This window comes from Rissa tridactyla, chromosome 5 (assembly GCF_028500815.1).
Source record: "Rissa tridactyla isolate bRisTri1 chromosome 5, bRisTri1.patW.cur.20221130, whole genome shotgun sequence".
Classification (NCBI taxonomy): domain Eukaryota; kingdom Metazoa; phylum Chordata; class Aves; order Charadriiformes; family Laridae; genus Rissa; species Rissa tridactyla.
This window is the reverse complement of record NC_071470.1, coordinates 10,880,159-10,898,204: the sequence shown is the minus strand read 5'-3', so window position 1 is coordinate 10,898,204 and position 18,046 is coordinate 10,880,159. Positions and strand designations below refer to the sequence as shown.

The window sequence follows — 18,046 nt, the reverse complement described above, 5'->3', positions numbered from 1 at the left end:
TAGTCTAGTAAAAGATACAACCTCTGCCTACGTGCCTCGGCTCACCTGCATGCCACAATTAACAGGCTTAATTGAAAGAAAACAATAGTTTGACTGATCATAGAAAACATGTACAGTTAAAATCTCATCCTATCATTTCCAATTACCATCTCTGTCACCTTCCTAACAAGTTAGTCCTCTACAATTAACCAAACACTTGAAGCCATTAGAGAACTTCTTTCTGCTTAGGCAAGGCTGGTGGGGAAAACACAACATTTCATTCCTTTATCAGCATTTCCCCTCCTCCTAGCCTCGCCACTTGCCTGTGCTGGGGTGGTGGACCATCCCCATATGCCTGCTGAAGTTACAGTGCTGGGCAGCAATGAACTGGAGAATTCAGTGAGCCAGAAAGGACAGACACAAAGCTGATGCCCACCGAGAAGGGGCAGGCACGTGTTCTGGTCCCTGTTCTGTACTGGGCAGGGTCTGCTTTGTCCACTAACCAAATCAAGTACAGAAAACATAGAAACAGTGCAGGGAAAAATGACATGGTAAGTGACAAATGCCATGCCATAAGTAACTGTTACTCTACAAAATCCTACTAGCCACTACTTTGTTTTGTGATTATTTAAGTACTCTACAGCCTGTACTGCCTGCAAGGCAAGCATTTCCAGGGTTTTTCTTTCAGTGTATTCAAGCAGAACAACTCATTTCTGGATCTCAGTCATAGACCTGCACAGCCCTGCCAAAGCTAGGTCAGTTCTGGGCATACACAAGGGCACAACTGAAGTCAAATAGTCAAGTCCTTACTGCAGTAGCAACAGCCACCAGGGTGTTTTTATACAGAGAGGCCTAAGTTCCACCCAAATCCCTCTTCACAAAATCTTACACAAAAATATTACTGGATATAGTGCTTTGTTTCCTGCTCTATGATTATTTTCTTGTAATTCTTTTATGAGAGACATTACAAAGGTAAATAATTTCCACCAAGGTAGATTTTATCTGCCATTTGACTAGCATTTTTAAAACAATTCTGAGAAGTCAGAGAAAGATCCCTAGAAAATCATATTTATTTATACAGTGACGTGGACGTACAGTTGTTCCACTGTGTGCTTATCTACCACTTTTCACATTTTACATTGGTTTTTCAGTATAAACCTTCTTTGACTTGTAATACTAGTATCATCATTGGTTTAAAAATTTTTTTTCTCTCTTTGCAATGAGTTATTTCAAAGGTAAATCCTTGAACTCGCATCTGTTATATTACTTGCATACAGAACTGCTGTCTTTTGGTAGGAGAACAAAGGATCTGTCACTGCCATCACAGCACAGTCAGGTATCCTTCTAGAACATGCTGAACCAGCTGAAGACCTCACCATTCCTGGCAGCACTAAAATAACAGGTTTCTCCTTCCACATGTGAACCACAAAATGCGTGATCCAACCCGAATTAATTTTAATACATTTCAACAGTCTAGTTCCATTTAGATTTAAATTAAGTTTTTAAAATAACTGTACTGAAAATAATATGGATCACTTGCATGTTCTGCTGTACCTGCTCTGTTCCATGAGTGCCAGGATGAAGTTGCATAGAACAGCTGAAGCTGATTTGTTAACTCACTGCAACAGGATCCTCTTTTCGCCATGCTACTCTGAGCAATGTGATGCTTGCTGGATCCCCTATAAACCAGTTCAGCGCACTAACCTGACACAAGACTAACCACTTAGGGAAAAAACAAGGAAATGGTTTCCTGCGTGAGCTGAAGCAGCTCGGCAAGTTTTCAGCTGTGCTAGCCCTAACTTGGAGCAGCTCAAAGGTTCCTTTTGTTGCAGTGACTGGCCCAGCAGAAGAAAGGCTAACCTGAGGGAGGCAGTTAGCACTGCAAAGACAAACTGCACATAAAATTCTGAGTGATGCACAAGGATCCCAATCTTTCCAAAACTTCCTGTCATTCAGTACAATGTCCCAAAAACCCCTTTATTTTCTTCCAGAAAATAAGAAATACTTATTTCGTTCATTAAAATAAGCAGATATTTCAAGAAATATGTATCTGGTTTTAAATGCTGTAGTTCAGGAGAGAACTGCACAAAATCACTGAGGCAAAGGACTGCCTAAATTCTTAGTAGGTCACAGCAGAGAATTGCAGAGCACACTTGCAATCTCTATTTGGAAACTGTTCGTATCAACACTAGAGGGTAGACATGAAGCAAGAACTGACATAAAAAAAAGAACGTAAGTGGCTTTCCAAACAAAAGGGTTTTTTTTCTCGGAAAACTTTCCAGAAAGCGGGATTTACCTGACAAACAAATGTCCAAAGAAGGTGGACTTCCCTTTGTGTGGGATTCCACTTCTATTCCGCTTTGTGGCTGCAAAGCATAGCTTGCTTTTTGTAATTGTCTTGTCAGAAAGCCATCTCTTTCTTTCCTGATCTTCACATTTATTTTTGGTCAAAGATGCTAAGAGACGTCAAGTGGATGGGGCATTTGGCATCATCTAATATTTATGTGCTACTTCCATTTATACAGATAACAACTAGTTTATTTGAATATGTAGGATGCTGAGATACATAAATCAAAGTGGCATCAAGACAACCTTTCTTGCTGCAGTTGTCGTTATGATTCCACATCACTTTTTGCTTAGACACAAAATAACATGAACGTTGCACATTTGGAATTCTGGTTGTCTAGAGCTATGGTCTGTCTCCTTTTGACAGCATCTCCCAGGGTAGTGAAAATGGCCTAAATCAAATGTTTCTAGAGTGAAGGATTTATCAAAAAAGTCCCTTCAAAAATAGCATTCGTTAATCCAACTCATCTTTCCAGTATATTTTTATATCCACTTGAGCTTGTGCTGTGGCTCTGCTCTGATCACAGCTTTACATTTATTAGAGTCACACAATATTTAGTCTAGGCACGCTTACGGGCAAGTTAAGTGGAACTTGGGACACCACCTGACACACGCTAAATGATTATGTGTGAGAGCACTACTGTAAAACAGAAAGGGTTTGGGAGGAGAGGTCCTCCTAGACAGATCCACAACATGGCTCCTTCTAGCAGAAAGGCAGACCAGGTTGTTTCCATGTAACTGCTCCTGGGAATCTTAATATAAATGAAATCATGAAAATGATCCAGCTTAATAATCAAAATCAACACCAAACAATGATGGCAAGAGCAGCAATCGTATAAAATCAGAGGTCTTTTCTCTTCTACCTCATCAAATATCTGCAGCAGGGGGCCATTCAGATCACTGTGAGGGCAGATCCGTCTCCTCTCCAGTTTACAAATGACTGATGCTGAAATTTTTGAGATGTGGCAGATAAATGGAACAGTAACCACTCTGACCTGTATTAATACAAGTTCCATTCTTTTCTAAAGCACAGTCATTCACTAAGATGAATGGGTCACTTTACACTTCTTTGATAGGGCTATTACCTTGGAAAGTCCTCTGACTGCCCCATTTAGATTATTTCCTGGTAGACCAAACTTTATTTGGGCCAAATGCTGGAGAATGAGTTTCAGGGAGCAGAGATGCTTATATTGTTGGTGGATCCACAAGCGCTATCAGCATCACACTCAACAGACTCACTACAGACTCACACCCTTTTTTCCTTCCCCTGCAGCAAGGTCTCCTTTTTGTTTGCACAAGCAGTCCTGTGGTCAAGCAGATAACCAACTGACAGAACTGCTGTAAATGAAAACGAACCTAATAAAAAGCACCTCCAAAAAACCCTGATTTTTTTTAAGTTCAAGGAAAGTAGTGTAAGAAATGGCAGAAAGAGCAGCCAGGACTGTTTATTTGAACTCAAACACCCAGCATGAACCTCCTGTGCTGTGTACAACCTTCCCTCCATGCATTAAGCTCAAATGTAAGGTACAGGCAGACAAGCCAACAGAATAATCCTGTGAAAATTACTGGAGAGCTGTATCATGCCCACATGGATGACTTAACTACAGTCAATGGGAAGAAAAATGAACAGTCTCACCCCAACGCTATGGCTAGGTTAATGTAATGGGAAGTCTGTTGGCCACAATAAACACACTGGCTGTCTCTGAACCATCCTCTTGTATAGAACATTTTAGCACCACTTCCCTCCTGTTTTTTCCGCTCCTTCTTACATTATCTCATTCCAGTTGCTTACTCCACATCCAGAGATAAGAGCTGAGACCGAACTGCATTTGGTGATATGTACATCTAAGAGATTTGAACTTGGTTAGAATGGAAATCTGGCTTATCTTCACTTTCCCAGCATGCAGGAACCTGCGGCCTGCAGGAAGTTACATAAAACAACCTAGCGATGTAACAGCTCAATACAGCAAAAAGGTCTCGCTCCTCCTCTCTTCCTGTGGGAGTAAGCTGTGTGGCATGTAATTAAACTGGGCTGTCAGCACCTAGCAGCACAGACCATACACCAAGACATAACTAAAAGATCAAGTGTTACCATATACACGTTGAGTAAGTGTCTCTGAAAGTAGGGGTTCTTGAGATGAAGTGAACGAGGTAAATATGTTGCATACCAAATTATCACAAACATTACCTGGAGCATATCCATGTTCCTCAGAAAATTTCCATCCAATTACTATCACAATTCCAAGCTTTTTCCTTGAAAGATTTACAGTGTAAGACAGCATGCCAACAGCTTGCTAACTAGCCTTTAAAAAAAAAAATCTATCTGGTAGCCAAGAGGTTGTATATGAAACGGAGATAAACACTTTCATTATGCTGTATTGAGTGCAGATATTTGGAAGGATGTCTAATGGGAAGCAACCAGTAATTTTACTAGACTGAAAGAGAAGTAAAAATTCTTAACTTACATTGGTGATTATTTGGGCTCTGTTGTGGGGGGTTTCATAGTGGACAGTAACAGGGAAGGTATCAAAAAAGGATGCTGGCCAAGCCTCCACTTTCCATTTACTTTGATTCTCATCGCAAATTCCATACATAGACCCAGCTGAGCTGGGACAAGGAGGATTCCCTGACTTAATAGCACTTACACCTGCACAGAAGAGGCTTTTTAGAGACCTTTTCTAAAAATCAGTACAAAGCTGGATACCCTCAGGCTTCAGTACACAGTATTACTGCCAGAAATATTTTCCAGGGAATTTTGCAAAAAGTTAACACAAATCACAATCGTTCCAAGATTAACTTCACAAATTTGTCCCGGTCAAGGCCTCAAATGACGTTTAATAGATTTGTAACTCAAAGTACTCCTCCTCCCTCCCTCACCGCCCCCAAGAAAGTCCTCTTCTTACCAATATCCTCTCACTTTATTTTAGCATGCTGTCAGTGGATTTTACAGTAACTTTGTTCCCTGGCTTACAAATTGTAAAGATGATTTAGAACATCCTCTTTTAAGCCTTGTTATACTGAAGCCAGAGTAAAAGCTTTCGCTTTAGCAGCTTTAAAGTTTCAAACATAATGAGAAATCACTGCTAACATAGCTGTAAAATGTGTTACAAACAGATGGAAATAACTTTAAAATGGTCTCAAGTTAAATTGGTACAATGTTCTTAGTGTGTGGAAGGCCCTGATTAGCCTATGAGTAGGAATATACTGGTTTTCATTTTAATTCACAGTTTACCATTATAAAGTAAAAGCCAATAAAAAGCTATGTTCTAACTTCTGCTACAAAGGAGTGCAAATTTAAGCCTTTAAAGTTCTTGTTTACATCAAGGTAGTGAAATTCCAAGTCTATCTTTTATCTTTCATGATGTGCCTACTTGTGGGCCCGCTCTAGAACCTTGCTTACAAATACAAACTGATTTTTCATGCAGAATAGTTTCAGTGTAACAATGAGCACCACTCAAACACATGCCATTCAATACTGCCTAAATATTTTGGTGGCTTGATCCAGCATACAGGGTTTCAAGTTTTCAGTTACGAACATCCTCACTGAAGTAAATCTCTCCAGTGCCATAGTATCTTTTTAACACTGTAATACAAACTATCAACTCATTTTAGGCCATTTACCAGAAACAGCAAAGTCCTTCACATTTCTGCAACCAGCTATATCGGAATATAAAGTACATAGAATTCATGCCCCGTGTTTTTGTGGCATGTAACAAATACTTTGGATATTTCTGTATACAGATAAGATTTCAACTATTAGAAATTATAACATGTTGCCAACAGCTGCTTCTTCTTTGTGCATCAGCCATCTCAAAAATGCAGTTTGATACAATGTCATGGTTGAATATTCTGATTTTTAAAATCTAAAATGAATTAAGGGACAAATTCTATGATTTGTTTTATTGCACAGGACTAATTTACATATAAAAGAACATGCCTATGACTATCTAAAGCCAGTAGTCATTACCTAAACATCCTTACTAATTTGAAGGTGAGGTCTAAGGACTGTTATTTCTGTTTATTCTGGTTTTCAAGTGACATTCCAAAAAGGAGGAGAAAAATAGCTGCTGTCCAATTACCTCCTGAGAGGGATGCCACCTCTTCTACACCTTACAGTAGGAAAAATGCAAAGAGGTTAGAGAGAAACATTTAAGAAGGAAATGGGAACATTAACATCTCAGCTATTTAATAGAATTTTATTGACTGCTTGCAAAGATATACCTAATTGAACAGACTGTTTCACTTTACAGATGCAATAATTTTTATGCCCCTAAGAAAGCATCCCTTAAAGATTTTGACAGTTATTGAGTAGAAGATCAGAATCGGAGGTAGTGCATGTATGCCTTTAGGTGTGTATCTTCCCATAGAACTTGTGAATTGCTTACAGTCTCAGTCACAACATTAGTATTGCGGTCTACAGTTGCGTCCTCCACAGAGAAAATTTGATATTAAAGAGCCCGTGGAAATCAAATATACTTGTCAAGTGCCCATCAGAAAATAAAAAGAAAAAAAACAGAAGGAAAAAAGTGTATTGAAAAACCATGAAATAAGGTTGCTATGAAAATCGAGATAGTAAGCTGCAAAGTGATGAAAATACATCAATCATTTTATTTCCAACTAAGGAACTCCAGGTCTGTGTAAGCACAAATGAGGAAAGATTTTTTTTTCTGGGCTCTTCACAGAGAAATGGCGCAACCTAAAATGAGACTATTGATTATATGGCATTGTTCCTTGGATTCTGCAGCTCTATCGCTCCCAATATAAACAGTTTTGATGGACACTGGCAAATATATATAAGTTTATGAAAGATATGTCTGCAACCCAAAGAAAACTATTAGTATATGACAGTCATGTAGGGATGCAGCATTTTACCAGTAAAAGTATATGAAACTCAGCTGTAATAAACTGTAAGTCTCGATGTCAACAATTTTCTGTTGTTGGTCCAAAACCATTTCAGAGCAACCTCTGTTGCTCTGTTTGTGACCTCGAAAATATAAAGAACATATCATTGTTATCTATTCAGTGCATGTGTACTTAGAGAAGCCCACTTCCCCAGTCTGTCAGGAATGTGATTATTTAGCCCACTTTTTGCCAATGGAAAGTCAAGCGTAGTATGTAGGTGTTTGCACAAGGGGAGCCCAGCATGTAGTAGAAAAGCAGCACGTGCGTGTTTGGCTGTGCATGTGTTCCCACAAGGAGGAGATACCTTTCCGGCACCGCTGAAAAAAATGGTTAGTACGTGTCAGTGCGTAACATTGTAACTTTGAAATACCAAACGGAAGCCGAGCCCAAACTTCATTTTGCAGCTCTGCATCCACGCAGCGAACCTAAGTCAGTTTTACATCGCCATAGACATGTCAGGTAGACAAGAAGTTTCACTCTATCGCGGTGATGGCGGCCGGCAGCAGGGGCGGATGCGACACAAGCGAGATGCAGCTGAGGTCCACAACGGGTCCCAGAGCTGCTCCTCCGGCCGGGCCGGGCCGGGCCGGGGGAAGCCGGCAGGCGGCGGGGCGTTCCTTGCGCTTTGCCGCCCGCTCCTTCCTCCCGCGGCCGCCGCCGCGGCCGGGCCCGCCAGCGAGACGCCGCTTTTCGGAGGGTTCATCCCCATCCCGACCCCGACTCCCCCCCCCCCCCCCCGCCCCTTACCTGTGCTGCAGCCCCACCAGCCCCAGGGTGATGACATGGGGCACGTCCAGCTCGGTGGGCCAGGCGCCGGAGGCGATGCAGCCGAACACGCCGCACTCCTCACGGATGCCCAGCTCCTCCAGCTCCATGGCGCCGGCGGCACGTGGCGGCAGGCGGCCCCGCTCCCGCTCTCGCTGCCGGCCCCGCTGTGGCGGCTCCCGCGCGCAGCCGCCGGTAGCCTGACGGGGGGGGGGGAGAACAAGGGGGGGGGAGCGGCCTCCCTCATTTACATCACCCCCCCCCGGACCCCGCACCGTCCCCTCCCCGCCGTGTGGGGGGTGTGTTTGCCCGTAGGACCGGGTTTGCCACGGGGGGCGGCGGCGGGGTGGGGTTCGCCCCGGGGGCGGAGAGAGGGGGGCGTTGGGCGGGGGATTGGCGGGCGGTGCCGGTACCTCCGCCCGCCCGCCCCTTCCGCCGACCCCTTCTTACCCCGGCGGCGGGGCCCGGCCCGGAGGCGCGTGGTGAGGCTCTCCCTTCTCTGCTCCTAGGTGCCTGCCGCCGCTCCCGCCGCCGCCATGGCACCCGCAGCATCAGGTAACCGCCACCTTCGCGGCGGTTGAGGGGGCGGCCCGCGCGCCGCGGCCGTTGGGCGCTGAGGGGGGCCGGTAACGGTCGTTGGGGGGGGGTTGGCGCGCGCTTCGTGGGCGCTGAGGGGGGCTTGGTGGGGGGGGGTTGTCCGCTGGGTCTCGCTTTGCACGCAACTGGGCGTAAAGTATGCGGATTTAGGAGCAGAAGTTAAAAAAAAACCAACTTTGCTCAATCTAAAACTTTTTTTAAAAAAAAAAAAAAAAACTTCTCTAGACCTGAAACTTGGTAAGAAAGTTAATGAAGGTAAGACGAAGGAAGTGTACGAGCTGCCGGATATGCCGGGCTGCGTCCTCATGCAGTCGAAAGACCAAATAACGGCGGGGAACGCGGCCAGGAAGGACCGCATGGAGGGGAAGGCTGCCATTTCCAACACCACCACCAGCTGCGTGTTTCAGCTGCTGCAGGAGGCGGGTGAGTATCGCAGAGGTGTGTTAGGGGTCTCGTGTGTCGCGCACAACCGGCCTGTGTGTCGCAGATCTTGTTACAGAGCAGCATTGCTTCCTGTGTCTTGGTTTATCCTGCCTGGAGGCTCTGATGTGTCTCTTCTAGTAGTTTTTAGTTGCACTTTTCCCGCTGGTTCTGCAGAGCTGGGCGGGCGACTTGTTAATTTGGGGTATGAGACCATCCGAAGTAATATTCTAATCGCAGATAACACCGCAATTGTTTCTCCTGGTTGTTTGGACAGACCCCTCGTCCTCCCCTCCACTCCTGTCCCTTCCCTGCACCGTGTCTCCTTGCCTGTAACACGGGACTAGATCCATCTCTCCTTTCTCAGTACATCTGCCTGCATAGAAGTCACTGCTAGCTGGTGGCACTACAAGACTGTGTCTAAGCTGCACGAAACTTGTGTATGAATGTTAAAAGATAAAATTAAGAGTATCCTTTTATCTTCCCCCCCCCCCCTTCCCTCTCAGTTTGATGTGCCAAATCAAGGTAAAATTTCTGTATCCTTTGTACTTAAGCACTTAGGAGGACTGTATTGCAGATGCATATTTTAGTCTATTGGGTAGTTAATGGTTACTCTGAAAGACTCAAAATATTTATCATAGAATGTGTTGGGTTGGAAGGGACCTTTAAAGGTCATCTAGTCCAACCTCCCCGCAGTAAGCGGGGACATCTTTGACTAGATCAGATTAAAGATATTTCTGATGCTAGAAGTGAGGTTTTGTGGAGTGCATAACTAACTTGGGTCACTCAAGTAAGTTTTGCACCACGCTTCCAAAAATGGAGACAGTATTTTTTGCTTTGAGAAAGCATTTTGAAGTGCCTTTGACTGAGAAGTTTGCAAGTTGTAAAGGGGAATTTGCCCTGGCGGCTTTCTAACTTGAGTCTGCAAACAGTACTATAATACAGGCACCGGTAAGCTTGGTTAAGACAGCTTATAGCTGAGCGTTCAGGGCACTTTGAAGCGTTCACACTAAGTTTGCAAAAGTTGTATTATCCGTTGTAAGGTGTAGTGACAGTTCTCAGACAGCCAACCAGTCGAGTCCAAGCATGTTTTTCATAGGTGGGGAAGAGAAAGATGGCTTCTGTAGAGTTGTATCTCCCTACATTTCTATGCAAGTAGCTCTTAAAATGTGACACAGATATATCAAGCCATTCAGTACAGTCCTCAATCACTGGCTTTCTTGGGAAGCCTGTTGTCCATACAGTACAAAGAAGCCTGCAAGGTCTTTCTAATTATATTTCCAGTTGACTAAAACTACCAGTTTTCATTTAGGAACAATTTTGAATGAAGATATTTTGCCTAACTCTTAAATGGCAATAGTTAAGATAACAATCAAAATATTTAATATCCTACAGATATGAACTTCAAAGGTGAAGAAGCCATGGTGTAGACCTCAAAGATCCTTAAATGGCTTGTACTCAGTAACTTCAGGTGCTGTGGAAAAATATGCAGAGTAAACCGCAGCTGCATTTTAAAGCAAAGAAAGATCTTTCAGGGTTCTTCTCCAGGTTGCTTATTTGACTGGCATAAATTACAGATAATGTGAATGCCTTATCATAGGTTGTTTACTTTGCGCAACTCTTCTTAACCTACCCTTTTTTAAAGGTGATGATTTACAAAGTCCTGTTGAAACTTCTCTTTTGTAATAGAGCTAATGTCAGCCCTTCAAAAGCATGCATCTATGCTGATGAAAAAATGTAGTAGTAAACCACACAGGGGGCCTCAATGCCTGGATTTAGAAGTGACTTAATGGGCTGTTGACTACTTAAATCATTTTGCCCTTGAGGGCAGTGCAGCAAAATCTCCAGAGTCAATGTTAATATACTATGTTTTAAGACCTCTTCCTTTAATTCTTCCTTTATGGCTCCTGAAGTGGAATGGAGTAGAGCTACTTCTTGGTTTGATAGGATGCAGCTCCTTTGTCTTCTATTACTGGCAGATGCCACTTGGGCTTGGCAGTTGTCTTGCCCTGGGGGGAGGAAAATGGGACTTTCCTCAAGAGTAAAATTGAAAAAAAAAAAAAAAGCCATTTTGCACTTAGAGTGCCTACCAGCACACGTTGGCTGTCCCTATTTAATATGGGGCCGTCTTAAGAATTATGTCAGAAGGTTGACTTGCTGCACCAAGTTCGTATGTTTGCATGTGCTTCTGAGTCTTAAGGTCTTCTGCCTAACAAATCACTAAGACCTAGTGCCCTAAATAAATGTTAGTTTGTAATAAAAGGGAGAATGAAGTCATTCTCTTCCCTGCCCCATCCTCCTTTATTAAACAAAGTAGTAAAGACTAGCATGCTCCCTAATTCCTTTGAAGCCTCCAAGTACTGTTCCATGTATAATGGATCTTCTGCCAGAGAGCATAGTTGGGTGCTTGGTTGCTCCTAACTTTTGTTTGAAAACAAACTTTTTAAAAAAAAAAAACTCTGTGAACAAAATTATTTGCAAGAATAGAATTTCTGACCAGGGCTTAAGGTTCTGAGCTACAAGCAAGCATTGTATGATAAAATTGGCAAAACTAATGATTTGTGGAAGAGAACTGCATTGATTGCCTTCTGCAAGGCCAGAGTGGGCTTAAAATACCCTCAAGAGATTCAGTGTGTCCCTTAAGTCCAGAGAAGAACAAGATTCAATTGTACTTGAAATTAAGGATGTTTGACTCCTGTTTTAACTGTGGAGTGTGCCTAGTAATGGAACTAAGCTGCCATCTTTACATTTAGGAATCAAAACAGCTTTCGTCAGGAAACAGAGTGACACAGCATTCATAGCAGCTCACTGTGAAATGATCCCTATTGAATGGGTGTGCAGAAGAATTGCTACTGGCTCCTTCCTCAAAAGAAACCCTGGTGTCAAAGAAGGCTATAAGTTTTACCCACCCAAAATCGAAATGTTCTACAAGGTAAGTTTCCTTTCCCGTGATGTTAATCAAACTTAAACAGAGCTAGAACTCTGTATTATCTCATTTAAAATGCAAGTAGTGCTAGTAGCTGACCAGTCCTCATAGTATTGGTAGTTTTGCCACCCTCATGTTTTCTTGTGTTCTTGTGCAACAGCTGTTTTGTCTAAAGTGCATATAGTGTAATACTGGCTTATAGGGCCATCAAAGAATAACAAGCCAAACTGTACATAAAGTGCTTTATTTGTAAGGTATTAAGGACTCTTCAGGCATAAGCCTAAAGCATTAGTTGAAACAGATGTGTTTATATACTTGAAGAAATTGAAATAAATAGTGCTTGCTTGGGAAGGGTAAGTAGCTAGCTAGTGTCTTCGGATTCTGAAGTTCTCTGGGAATGGGCACTGAACGTGATGTAGCCTGTCACTCTTGGGGCACTCTGCAACCTTGAAGTGCTTTTAAAGATGTTCAGGTGTTACAACAAGTGTTTTCAATGTTGCTGTCACTCTTTTTAGTGTGAATCATAAAATACTAGTTTGAAGCCTGTAGGTTTTTTTGAAAAACAAAACCTAGTATGATCTTCTAGTTATTATTTTCCTCTTATAGCAAGCATCAATTACATGATTTTGTTTTTCTTAACAGGATGATGCTAATAACGATCCACAGTGGTCTGAGGAGCAGCTAATTGAAGCAAAATTCTGTTTTGGTGGGCTTACTATTGGCCAGACTGAAGTGGATATTATGGCTCGTTCTACTCAAGCTATTTTTGAGATCCTGGAAAAATCATGGCAGCCCCAAAACTGCACTCTGGTAGACCTGAAGGTATAAGAATCTGACTTTTCACAATCCTGATTCTGACAGGAAATATATCACTCTGTAGTTCCTAAAATAGGATTCTGATTGTCTTTTTAGATTGAATTTGGTGTTAATATTCTGACAAAAGAAATTGTTCTTGCTGATGTTATTGACAATGATTCATGGAGACTGTGGCCATCAGGAGACAGAAGCCAGCAGAAGGACAAACAGGTACTGTTTTAGTCTTTACCTTCTAAGGCAGCTGGGAAGGAGAATAGGAAAAAAAAATAAACCCTACAGTTAAACACCTGCTTTCAGAGTGGCTTTTTCTAGATAGTCTTATCTTGTTAGAGTAGCTCATAGGGTACCTAATGTCCAATCCTGTTCTCATTATATAGTTGATTATCTGGTTTATGGTAGGAAAAAATCCTCTGCCTGTATACCTTCAATAGGAATGCCCAACAGCACTTCTGACTGGGGCTGTTGTAATGAAACATGGAGCTTCCAGGGGTAATCAGAATTTCTGACTTGTACAGATAATAAATAGTTGGACAAGTCAGTAGGAAGAGTAGAAGCTTTGGTTCCCAGGTCTGCCTCCAAGTTTCTCTGTTTATTCACAGTGGTATCCTCTACTAGTAGAGATCTGGTGATGCATAAGAGGGACGTGCAGGAAGGATGCTTTTCTTTATTATTTACTTTGGTTAAGCTTAAATTCAATATTCAGTTGTCTCTAAGTGTTACTAACAGATTGTTTCTGCATATGAGGGCTTCAAACATAAATTTGAAATAAAATTTGTTCTACGTTTAAACTTGTAGCAATTGCACTTGTCAAATATCTCTGAATTACCAGATAAGTAGTTAGGAAAGAACTAGTTTGGGAATGCTGCTGCTGTGGAGCTTCTGTGACAGTCATTGAGACTAGTAACAGACCCTGCTAGAGAAAGTGGCTCTAAGCCACAAGGGAAGATTTTTAAAGTGTGTGTGGGAGGAGGGGTATTACTTTTAAATTAGGAAGTGGAACTGCTCTGTTGTTTACTTTACTGGAATTATGTAGTAGCATGCTTGAGTGAATTGCTCTAACAGTGCTTTTGCTCATCTCACTAAAATAAGGCACATGATAACTTTGTGCAGAACCTAGGCTGGCTAATGCAGTGCTACTGCAGGCAATCATGTTGTTGAAAATCCAATTTTAAAAAAGTTGTCTTTCCTTAAACTTACTCTTTTGGAAGTTTCCAAAACCTTGATACCTTTCTGGCTAAAAGCCTTTCATGTTGCAAATGTCCGTGAATTGTAAAGTAGAAAGCTGTTTACACCTACTGAGATAGTTCCTCATTAAATAGCTCTTCCTTGCTTCCATATCCACTCTCTTCTATATCTGTACCAATCTCTGTTTTCCTTCCTGTGGAATTGCTAGAAACTGCATAAATACTTCAATTGGGGTATTCTTGCCAATTATGGTAGCAAAATGAGTGCTTTGTTTACCCAACCCACATTAACTTCAGTATTTATTTTTTTTTCTTCTTTTCAGTCCTACCGGGACCTGAAAGAAGTGACTCCTGAAGCCCTGCAAATGGTTAAGAGAAACTTTGAATGGGTTGCAGAAAGAGTAGAGGTATCTGTTTTTATGAACAACCTATTTAAACTCTGATAACTGCACGTCTTCAATCCTGTTGACTGCCTTTCTTTCCCTTGCCCCCTCTTCACTCTTTTCCTTAGTTGCTTCTGAAAACAAAGAGCCAAGGTAGAGTTGTGGTGTTGATGGGATCCCCTTCTGACCTCAGTCACTGTGAAAAAATAAAAAAGGCATGTGCAACCTTTGGAATTCCTTGTGAGTTAAGAGTGACCTCTGCTCACAAAGGGCCAGATGAAACCCTGAGGATCAAAGCAGAATATGAAGGTAAATGCCAAAGAATTACTGATTTGGATTGAAACAACGTCATGTTCAAGAATGACTTGGCAACTTAAGGATTGGGGGGGGTGTGTGTCATTTTTTTAATATTTTTAAATGCTGTTCTGTATTTGCTAATTACATAATGATAGGTTATAGACTCCACTAAGCAATTATGGAGTAATATATTGTCCTGCTGCCCAGCCACAACTTCATTGCTCGAAGTCTAACCTCTGCTTCTATCCCCATACCAGAACTACTTAGCCCAAGCCATGATCATGTTAATACACTTACTGTAGCATCTTGTTGGTGATGCTGGTCCTTCTTGAAATGAGGAGTGGTAGTTTCTGTAGCTGACTGAATATTCTTATGTGTTATTAACAAGGCAGGTGTTGCTCTCATTATGTTTTCCTGCCTGTTTCATGAAAACATTCTTCCTCATTATTTTAGACACCATGAGAAAAAGATACTTGATTTAAATTCTGGTCTTTACTTAGAAAACTTGGTGTCTCTTCAGACATGTTTATAGCCTAGCAGAGGAGAGGTAAGAGCTATTTATTTTTGTAGGAGTATACTTTTTACTTGGTGAAACTACAGATGTGGTAACCATAGTTGAGAAACACTAAATTTGAGGTGAACTGTGTAAGGTTTGAGGAGAGGAGTGCTTAAAGATCCCAGAGGCTTAATGGCTATGTTCCCTACAAAGCTAGGAGCACCGATTCCTCTCATACTGAGACTTCCTCTCAGAGGCAGAGTAAGACATACTAACTTCAGTTGTGGCAAACAGTAGCTGGGATTTAAGGCTGCAAGATTTAGAAGATATTTCTGTAAAGGGGGAAGTTAGACACAAAATTCTAGTGCTATCTAATGGAATTGAAAAAATAACTGCAAACAGAATGATAGGCTTGGATAAAGTTTCCCACAAAAGCAAGTGCTATAGAACGAGGTGGATTGCTCATTTCTGAATTTCTTCCTTCCCCCTCCTCCAGGAGATGGAATCCCAACAGTGTTTGTTGCTGTAGCTGGCAGAAGCAATGGTTTGGGGCCAGTAATGTCTGGTAACACTGCTTATCCGGTTGTCAACTGTCCTCCGCTCTCAGCTGACTGGGGTACTCAGGATGTGTGGTCCTCTCTCAGACTACCCAGTGGTAAGATGATCTTCAATTTATGCTCTTGTTCTGACCTAGCTCTATTTTTGTTACTCTTCTAGTGTACATAACGCATACAAACATACATGGCAAAACACTGGAAAAGTGGCTGGATCAGTACTGAACAAAGTCTTTAGAAATATCTTGCATACCATCTTTGACTTCTTGACAGCAAAAAGTGCAAGAGGCAGGTTAAAGATTACATAGGAATAATCTTAAAGATATAAACTTTGGCTTATCCTTGGTAAACATTCCAGTTGGAAATTGGAATTAGTATTAATTGGGATTTAAATGATTGAATTTTGTTCAGTTTTATAGAGCTGCATTTTCCTCCTTTCTCCACAATCAGTGTAGGTAAGAGCTTAACTCTAACTGCTACTCCAGTGCATTGCTACCTGTATGACTTAACTTTTGTTAGTGACTTGAATGGATGCTTGGCAACTAGGAGGCCCAGCAGGCTGTTACCTCCCTGTCAGGAGAGTTGTTTGGTATGCTGGCTTTTGGTTTAACATGTCATGAAGCAGTTGTGTTAGAAGTGGTGGAATGCATGACACATCAGTAGCTTTAAAACTAGATCATGTGGTTCCTGGAGGCTGAAACAAATGTAGTCTTAAATTGTTCTTCAGAGGCAGTGTTTTGTTTTGCTATAAAGTAAATATGCTTTAGTAAGTGGCACTCTCTTCTCTGCAGGTCTTAGCTGTCCTACCACTCTGTCACCTGAAGGAGCTGCCCAGTTTGCTGCCCAGATATTTGGGTTAAACAACCATTTGGTGTGGGCCAAACTGCGATCAAACATGTTAAACACCTGGATCTCGCTGAAGCAGGCTGACAAAAAACTTCGAGAGTGCACCTTGTAAGTCATACAAACAAGTAACTCTTACTAGTTACGCAAAGATAATGGCGTGCATATTTGTTCCTATTAGGATTTACTTTTGGATGAGCTGAAAAGTCCTGCGTCCTTTCTTACAGAAGAAAGCATTGTTAGAGCAACAGATGAAGTCTGTTGTGCCCTATCCTTCCCTTGTGTATTTTTTTAATATAACAACTTAGTAAAAGATGGGGAAGTAGTATTTTAGGTATCTCTTTCTGTTGCTCCATAATGGTGCTGTTCTGCTTTGTAGTGTATACTGTTAACTACAGACTGTCAAGAGAATGATTTGGTGCGATCTAAATAGAATTCAACTAGTCTTCTGTATTTCTGTAACAGTCACATTCTTCCATAGTAATTATGTATGTCTTGAACCTTATTAACTCAACTGGACTGCTAACTAAAGCCAGTGCTGATGCTGTTCTGCTTGCAATGATGGTATGCTTTCTTTAGCAATAAAATGGCAACATACGCTGTATTAATAGGAAAGGGGGCTGGAAAAATGTTTTAAGAGCCTGAAATAAATACTTGCCTTATTTAAAAAATGTATATACATACATGTGTGGGGGGTTTTTTAAGTGTGTGTATACATAACCCATTGATAAAGCTGACACCAATTCTCTTGTTCGTTAACAAGCTATAAACACGAGCGGTTTGAATGAACTGTAACTAGGCTTGTTGCCTTCTTGCTGCAACTCTTGCCTGGTCCAGTCTTTGCCCTTTTAAATGCTAGGCAGATCTCTACCTTCAGTTGTTCTAAAGGGCCTATGTGATGTTGTCAGACTGTCTTCATACACGTCAATAACTAGCTATTCTATATCTATATTTCCTCACTGTTTCTATGGGAAATCTTACTGAACTGAAGGGGGGAATAAAGAGTAAAGCAACAAACTACTGGGGGGAAATGTAAGCATGACTGTCTTGTCTTTGCACACACCGATCTTCTGAGTAGGTACGATTCTAACAAATATGCAATTACTCAATGTATGTAACTTTCATGCTTTTACAATTATAAATAAACTATTGAATTCAAAGCTTCTTTATGGAGATTTATTTAATAAGTATGCTCAAATTAGCTAGCGGTGTGGTACATAACTTCAGGATCTTAAGTTAGGGAATAAGCTTGTAAAAAGCTTGTGCGCCAAAACCTGCATGGAGTGGTATTAAGGTGACAGTCTTCTGGAAGATACTCTGCTCCTTGATTGTCTCACTGGGGCAGGAAGCTGCTGTTGCCTTTTACCTGATGTACTGCTTTATGACCCTGTGGTAGGTCAGGCTTACCCCTCAGTGTGAGTAACTGGGCTGAATGCTGCTATGGGGCTTCTCAGTCACAGGAGGGGACCATGTTGTAGGTGTAGCTGTATCAAAGAGCTCTAAACAGTGCTCTTGGCAGTGCTCTATTCTGGAGTGAA

General features: G+C 41.8%; 1 protein-coding gene across 1 annotated transcript in view; it reads left to right on the top strand.

Moving 5' to 3' along the window:
• The window catches only part of PAICS (phosphoribosylaminoimidazole carboxylase and phosphoribosylaminoimidazolesuccinocarboxamide synthase), a 41,415-nt gene extending 23,743 nt beyond the window's left edge, over positions 1-17,672 (top strand). Inside the window, exons 11-20 of the mRNA XM_054203021.1 lie at positions 7,986-8,187; positions 8,502-8,547; positions 8,815-9,012; positions 11,763-11,941; positions 12,578-12,757; positions 12,848-12,961; positions 14,259-14,342; positions 14,447-14,627; positions 15,608-15,766; positions 16,457-17,672. Coding sequence (XP_054058996.1) covers positions 7,986-8,187; positions 8,502-8,547; positions 8,815-9,012; positions 11,763-11,941; positions 12,578-12,757; positions 12,848-12,961; positions 14,259-14,342; positions 14,447-14,627; positions 15,608-15,766; positions 16,457-16,623 — 1,510 coding nt within the window. The 3' untranslated portion in view covers positions 16,624-17,672. The remainder of the gene's footprint in view (positions 1-7,985; positions 8,188-8,501; positions 8,548-8,814; positions 9,013-11,762; positions 11,942-12,577; positions 12,758-12,847; positions 12,962-14,258; positions 14,343-14,446; positions 14,628-15,607; positions 15,767-16,456) is intronic.
• Positions 17,673-18,046: the final 374 nt, after the last annotated feature.